This window comes from Xylocopa sonorina, chromosome 10 (assembly GCF_050948175.1).
Source record: "Xylocopa sonorina isolate GNS202 chromosome 10, iyXylSono1_principal, whole genome shotgun sequence".
In the NCBI taxonomy this organism is placed as follows: Eukaryota; Metazoa; Arthropoda; class Insecta; order Hymenoptera; family Apidae; genus Xylocopa; species Xylocopa sonorina.
Window position 1 is genome coordinate 10,165,570 of NC_135202.1, and position 7,309 is coordinate 10,172,878.

General features: G+C 48.5%; 1 protein-coding gene across 1 annotated transcript; it reads left to right on the forward strand.

Annotated features, from left to right (window-relative positions):
- The first annotated feature begins 5,358 nt into the window (after positions 1 to 5,358).
- Positions 5,359 to 6,322, forward strand: Osi6 (DUF1676 domain-containing protein Osi6). The gene is made up of 3 exons (XM_076903244.1): positions 5,359 to 5,694; positions 5,785 to 5,887; positions 5,976 to 6,322. The coding sequence occupies exons 1-3, from the start codon at positions 5,359 to 5,361 to the stop codon at positions 6,320 to 6,322; spliced, it is 786 nt and encodes a 261-aa protein (XP_076759359.1).
- The last annotated feature ends 987 nt before the right edge of the window (positions 6,323 to 7,309 follow it).

The following is a 7,309-nucleotide window of genomic DNA, read 5'->3' on the forward strand; positions in this document are numbered from 1 at the left end:
CGGGGCTCTATCCAGCACCTTTCCTCCGTGATCCGGATGTCCGTGTTGGTGGGACGGTTGTGGGTAAGCGTGTCTCGCAAGTAGCACGACGCGATTGTGCAAGAAATCGTGCAAAGTGAAACGTACATCGAGGAACTGACGTCTCTAAGAAGATCGTACGTAGAGTGTGATCGCAATTACCGTCAACACGCGCTCGAGCCACCGTTTCGAACGTAATTAACGATATTTGCATCCTAATCAGACGAGTTTTATCATCCTATTAATAGAACCTAGCACGTCGTTCGTTATTTTGATCGTTTCGACGATCGAACTGTTTCCTCTTAAAATTTGTGGAATTACGAAACGATTCGCGTGGCGGAAAAATATTTTCTCGAGGGGAATTTTCTATTTCCGCGAGAGGAAAGGCGACGATCGAAGCCCCAGAGTGATCGATCGAGAGAGTAGGCGCAGTTTCACGGAGCTGCCTCTTTCTATGCACCTTCTCCTCCCCACCTCGCAGAACCAGTTCCCCACTTGAGCCGATTTTCTTCAAACTGGGCCCGTTCTCCGCGTTCTTCTCGCTCGGATGGGTCTGGAGGGAGGAAAAACGCGGACGGGGAACCGAGACCCACTGACACACATTCCGCTCGCTTCCTTCTCTACGTTTCAAATATCATAAAACGAGAGGAACGCGGAGGAAATCGGCTCAGATCGCCTCGCGATCGTCGCGCGCACGTAATGCTCGCACGCGCCAGTGCAATCACGAATGTACAGCATGTGCGTACAATTCACGATGTTCGTTAATGCGATTCTTCCTTATTCCTCAACAATTTTCCACTAACTCCTATGTCCACGCAATAATTCACTTTCAACCATTAACACATTATCAATAAGTTGTCGAATTAATTCAATAATAGCTGTTTCATTCTTGAAACACCTTTGGAGAACACTTCTGCACATCTATCGCTTTCATTTTCATCCCTGCGCGGTGCTTTTTGCCTGACAACCCCTCCAAAGCAATGGACTTTATCAAAATCAGCACGCAACTCCTGCTCTGCTTTCGTTTTCTTCCCTCCGGACCAGGGAACGAGGCATGGCGAGCCGATTAAACTTTTATAGCGCCGTAAACTCGAGCGCGACGTGTCTGACGTCAATTGCATCGGTCAGAGAAAAGGAAAGTTAGAACGTTTTCGTGAGTGGATCGTTGCAAAGCTCACCACGACAACACTGTACCATGAAATATAGTTACATTAACAACGAGTGTCTAATATTGTGTTCTGAACCCTTCGAACAAGAGAGAACGCTTCGTCTCGTTTCAGCTAGTGGAAGAGGAGCCAAGTCTGACCAGCTCTGGGAGTTTCTACTTGAAATTCCTGCGCGATCCCCGTGGCTGTTGCAACACGTACATCGTATCGAACGTCAGAGAAATTCTTTTTACCCCTGACGAGCACGTGGCGGTTCTTACATTTCTTTCAGCGCGCAAGAGAAGCCCGTTACATTCCACGCTCATCAGCGATCGACGAGAGGAAATTTAAAATTCAAATCCAACGACGTCGACCGATTTTTTCTCGTTCGTTACGCGTGTCGACGATCGAGCGAGGAGGTAGCTAGCAGTGACGATAAATTTCAGACGCAGCGGGTCTACGGGTGTTAGAGGACGAAGATCTGATTTGAAAAGAAGGTCCCTGCAAGTGGCACGCTCGCGCGAACGATGCCACCCGGTGGGGAATTAACGATTTGGGCGTGAGCGATTTACAGACGGATCGAGGAATATTTCACGTGTTCAACTGTGGAATTGTTTCGCCTCTGAACAGGGATATTGGCATTTCTGATTCGATGACAATGCTACGCTTGCTCTGACCCAGTTCTATTGTTGATGAACGGTAAGAAAGTTGGCGAATCGCTGGATGACAGCGGCTGATCGAGAGTTCTATCGAATCGAAATCAATTAATCGACTGGCAAAAAAGATCGTTAATAGAAATCGTCCGCGATTTTGATAGAATCCGAGTCACGCGAGCGTGCTCTTAAACGGTCACGCGCGTCGAATAACTCACGCGAAACACGTCGCTGCACGATTACGCCGATTCGCGGGGCCGTAAAACGGCACGCTAACGCGAACACGATCCCATTGGATTCGTGTATTCGCGTGAATAAAGACGCGTTGCGTGTAGAATCGACAACGAGTCCCCAAAAATTGGTGAATCACCCGTCAGACAAGTGGACCTCGCGAAATTTGTTCAATTCCTCCACTTCGACCAGCCTTGACCCGATTCTAGTTCGATATTTTCTCCTATCCCAGCGTGAAAAAACGGAAACGTTTATGTGGCGGTAGAAAATGATGGTCGATGCTTATAATAAACGCGCTATAAATACCATACGTGTCGTTGAATCATTTTCTACTTTCAGCGATAGGATCTTGACACTTTCCCCATGCGACGTTGTGCCAGTAATATTTGCTGCCATTACTTTTAAAGTGCTTTCGAGCTTTTGTTTCTATGGAAACCGCAATGGTATCAGTGGAGAAATTGGAAATGTAGGTGGCAACGTGAATTCTCTGGTAAGCTTTCATGCTGCGTGCGATTTCGAAGCTCGCGATCGACAGAATCGCGACAGATGCGCGAGCAAATCAATAGGGAATTTACAAGAAATCTTGCGTGCGCGATGCGTGCCGTTCTGGGTTAACACGGGGCCCGCCATTAGCGGACCAATGTCATCGGACGTTTCTCTGGTTCGAGTGAAACCTCGGCTGTGTATGCTAAGCGAGTCAGGCCCGAGAGAAACGTTAACGACACCTATTTCGAGTTCTCATTTTTTTTTCTTCTTCTCCCTCGGAATATCGCTTCGCGAATCGCGATGGAATTCAGGAACGAAATTGGTGAAAATCCGGCGTTCCAGATCGGCGCAGGGGAATTTCGTTTTTTGGAACGGATAATCGACTCTGCGTGGCCTCTGGATTAGAGATAAAAGATCGACGACAGAGTAATTGGAATAAATCAAAGTAGACACGCGCGAGAGAAATTCTGATTGGAAAAAGAAAATCTTCGTCCATCCTCGGGCTGAATCGAACGAGACTGCTTTGTAGGTCGCGTCAGTCATCCGCGATACATTCCATTACAGGGTATAGCGTTATTTGCTCATACGTCGAGTGATATAACTCGCTCCTATAAATCTGTGTAATCTCCAACGTCTGATATCGAACGCTAATCGCTTAAACGCGATACGCGACTTGAATTATCGCTAAAACTGAAAGTGGCTGTTTTGAAAGGAGTTCGCTCGTTCCACTGACACCCTTTCTTGTCTCGCCCACAACCTACCGATTTATCTTCGAACCTTTGAACTACACCTTGAAATAATAATAATAATTCCGTCCATTAGATCCTAGAATACGAATAAACGACACGCGAATGAGTAAGACTCGGTGAAAGTTTACATAATCCGTTTAACGAGCGATATCAGCCACGCCTAATTTCGCGATACGCGCGCAGATCATCCCAGCGTTTCTCTAAGCCGCGATTTTACCCACGACTGGGCGTGTCTGTTCCTTTCCGTTGCTCGCAGCGAAGGAGAAACCTTGGTTTTACTTTTGAACGGCTCTCCTCCGGCAGCGGGGTAACCAAGGATCGACGAAAGGATTCCGCCAGAGAAAGGATGAATGAACACTGACGTAAGATCGCGCGGATTTCATCTTCGACTCGATACCAAAAGACGAGCTACTATTTCTTACACTTTTCCTTCAATTTCATTCTCTTCTAGTCATTAAAAAATCGACAGAAATTTGCATACTTGCGCTGTTGAACGAACTGAGAACTATTAAGATGGAATTAAGGGAAACAAGTAAACGATTAGTCAGCCATCTTACGCTACGTCCATCCATAGAGAATGAAGAATATTCGCAAGCATTTTTTACCACAGAAACGTTTCTAAAAATCGAAGCCTACCACGTGTTCTCCAATCCCAGAAACGTGTACTCCAAAAGATAGATTTCACAGTCTTCGTCTACATCGAGCGGAAGCGTGACGAGCGCGGCTGGTCGAAATTTCGATGACCCCAGGTGGTCCCCGTGGCTACACGCGCGGTTATTTCGCAACCGAAATTCCACAGGCGTCCTCTCGACCGTTCGGAAGGAACGAAAGGAAACGAAAACGACAAGGGGTCTCGCTATCGCCGCGAGAGTCGCGCAGGGTCAGAGTAGAAAGTGGTGTCCGACGCGAACGTAGACCGCCACGATGAAGGTCGGATCCGGGATGTTCGAACCTGATCTATACCAGTTTTCTTTCATTCATGGTGTTCGCGTTTCGACGAGCAGGAGGATCGCGGGACCAGGCTCCTCGATACGCGTTGCACCGTGCACTATGCGCGGATAAGATGATTGACTGCCTCGCGATGGCTGTTGGCGGCCGCGCGATGAGCAGAGTAGGTCTTCCTGCCCCTCCAACGGGGTCCTCGTTCGCGTCCACTTCCTACCCGCTGTTAGTTTAGTGCTGTTAGCCAGCGTACAGGTTTTACCGCTCTCTACGAGTCATTGTTAATTGGAGGACCCTCGTTAACTGCTCCGTCTGGCTTCATAACACTTTTGTGAGGAGAAACCGCGGTACCAAGATGCACGAGTCTTTAAAAGAGCCCCAAACGATTCAAATTTTGTCTTCGAATGCTTCCTAGGAACCACTCGAGCGTCTCTGACTGTTACCAGTCGCCTCTGGGCGACTTCCAAATCTAGGTCACTCTCGTTTTCCTTAATTTTACAAATCCAATCTCTCTCTGTTTCTTATTCAACTTATTAGTCAGCTCTCGATCAATCTTTAGCTAAATAACGAACGAGTGAACGTTGAACAAAGCTAAAAGCATGGTCACTGACGCAGAGTCGAGAAACACTCCTTCTTGTTCGTGCGATGAAAGGGAACGACGGAAGAGAAGGTTTCTCCGGCTCGTCCCACGGGCGTTCCGTATTCATAGGCCTGTGGGCAGGGTCGCAGGTCGCCTCCAGTGCGGTTGGCCGTGTGTGACGCGCGCGATACACCTATCCGCGTCCGTTGTTCCGAATACTTTTGTCGGACGGACACCAGCAGCGGTGGTAACAACGACGACGACGACGACGACGACGACGACGAGGCATCGTGACGACACACTCGTGCACGGCAAATAGGAAGAAAAAAGAGACGAGGTGGGGCGGTGACGCGTACGGGCGCAGAGGAGGGGCCCGCCGAATATAAGCTAAAGAGATTGTACGATGGACCACACGAAATTTCACTAGCGACGGGACGGGTTTCGGGAAAGGGTGGTCATATATCCTCGTCCTCGTGTAATCGACAATTGTACGCTCGTTTCGTGACTGGAATTGGACTTTCTCTCGCTACTGGAGACAATTAAGCATCGCAGCCATGAAGATACTCGCTATCGCGTTCCTGGCGTCCGTCGTGGTCCTCGCAGCTGGGCAAAGCCTGGAGGATTGCCTGCGCAGCGACAGTATATCCTGCGTGCAGAAGAGTTTGTACCGGAGGGCCAAGGAGTTCTTCGACAAGGACAGTTTCGAGCTGTTCAGTGGTGTTAGCTTGGTGAAGAACGCTGAGAGTCTGGGCAGGAGCTCCAGGACTAGCAAGGAGTTGATGTACGAGCAGGAGATCGACGCTGCTAACAATGTCGCCGATAGGCAGAGCGTCCTCGAGAACTTTGTCAGCGACGAGGCTGGGGAGTTCCTCACTGGTCGCAGTCTCAAGGTAAACAGACCATTTAGAACCTCGTGTCTTAATCTTCTTTATCGAATCAAGCTAGAAACTCACGCAAAACGTCTGATCTTCCTTACGTAGATCAACTTTGCACCTGCCATCGAAAGGATCGGACTATCCGCGCGTGCCATCAGTGACTCCGCACCGGAAGAGGTGCGCCAGGCAGTCGACGAGATCGTCGAAGGTAAACTGCTAGTTTCTGTAGTTAAAAAACACACGAGCACTTCTTGGATTTTGTTTCGTTCTTTGAATCCATTTTCTCATTCGTTTAGGTCGAGGCAAGAAGAAAATCCTGAAGTCGATCCTGCCCCTGCTGATCGCTGCGAAAGTGAAAATCGGCACTCTGGCTACCCTAGCGTACTTCGCGATCGGTCTCATAGCGAAGAAGGCGATCTTCGCCTCTCTGATCTCGCTCGCGATCTCTGCGTTTATCGGTTTGAAGGCGCTCTGGTCGAAAAATTCCCACGACGTGACTGCGTACAACGGATGGAGCGGTGGCGCGGTCGGTGGTGGATGGTCTGGGCCAGTCGCGAGTGGTGGGTGGTCATCGGGTAACTCCTGGGACGACTCTCATGGGTACGCGCAGAGTCAAGCGTATTCTGGATACCACCACCAATAATTTTCATTTAATTCTACTTGAACTGTAAACTCCTTCCTTCTCTTCCTTGTTCCTGTTCTTCTCCCTCCTCTTCTATCTCTTCCTGTCGTCTCCACGCTCCTTTTACTTTCGTCTCCCCTCGTCGTAGGTCGATCCAGGAATTACGCGGGAGCGTCGATAATTATTGGATCGATGCAAGTGCTATTTATTGATTATTTATCCCGTTCTTTTGTCGAATAGTTGTTGGCTACCACCAATGTGGTTCCATGTTGTAAATAATGTTATCGTTTGTAAGCGTATCACGAATAAAACGGACAGACACTGTACGTCAGAATCAAACATAAGAGGCTAGTCGCAACGCTTCCAGCTCGAGCTCATCGAGCTCGTTCACGCGTCACCATTATCTCGCTGGGTATCGAGTCTTTTATTTTATTTTATTTTTTTTCTCTTCCCGATCGCAGCTGAACACCGTCTAGTCTAGTACGATTTAGATGAACTCTGTCGAACTGCCCCTACCTGAGAATACCTTTGTAACGCCGATGTTTTAACCGCCAAATACAATTTTTAGAAGAACACGACTTATTCCATAACCCTCTCTTTATCTCTCCATGAAAATATCCATCTTGACGAACCATATTATATTTCATTCACGTGCGATTCTCATTTTTAACAATAAAGAAACCCGTGTATCAACTACAGTCGATGGATCCGATTAAAAAGAACGAGGAGTCCGGTCAAAGTATTCGAGCGAGCATGCTCGCCGTCAAAAATCCTCCCGGATCCTCGCGGCGAAAAGAGAAATCACTCGCCGACTTTCCAACCTTCCAGGAACCTCCGAAACGGTCTCCTTTCCGTCTTCTCTTCTCCACAGTGGCGCATCGCGGCGAAATTTCATCGCATCGAAACCGGGACCAGGTCCCGCGAAATCGAGTCGAAGCGAATCGTTTCTTCTTCAACTTCCTTTTACCCTACCCGACGCTTCTGTTACTACCGCGCTTCTATCTTCAC

Excerpts from the sequence above, each read along its gene's own strand:
- Osi6 (XM_076903244.1), top strand. The coding sequence starts at position 5,359 with ATGAAGATACTCGCTATCGCGTTCCTGGCGTCCGTCGTGGTCCTCGCA. Across the intron at positions 5,695-5,784 it reads TCACTGGTCGCAGTCTCAAG|ATCAACTTTGCACCTGCCAT; the intron begins GTAAACAGACCA and ends TTCCTTACGTAG. Across the intron at positions 5,888-5,975 it reads AGTCGACGAGATCGTCGAAG|GTCGAGGCAAGAAGAAAATC; the intron begins GTAAACTGCTAG and ends TCATTCGTTTAG.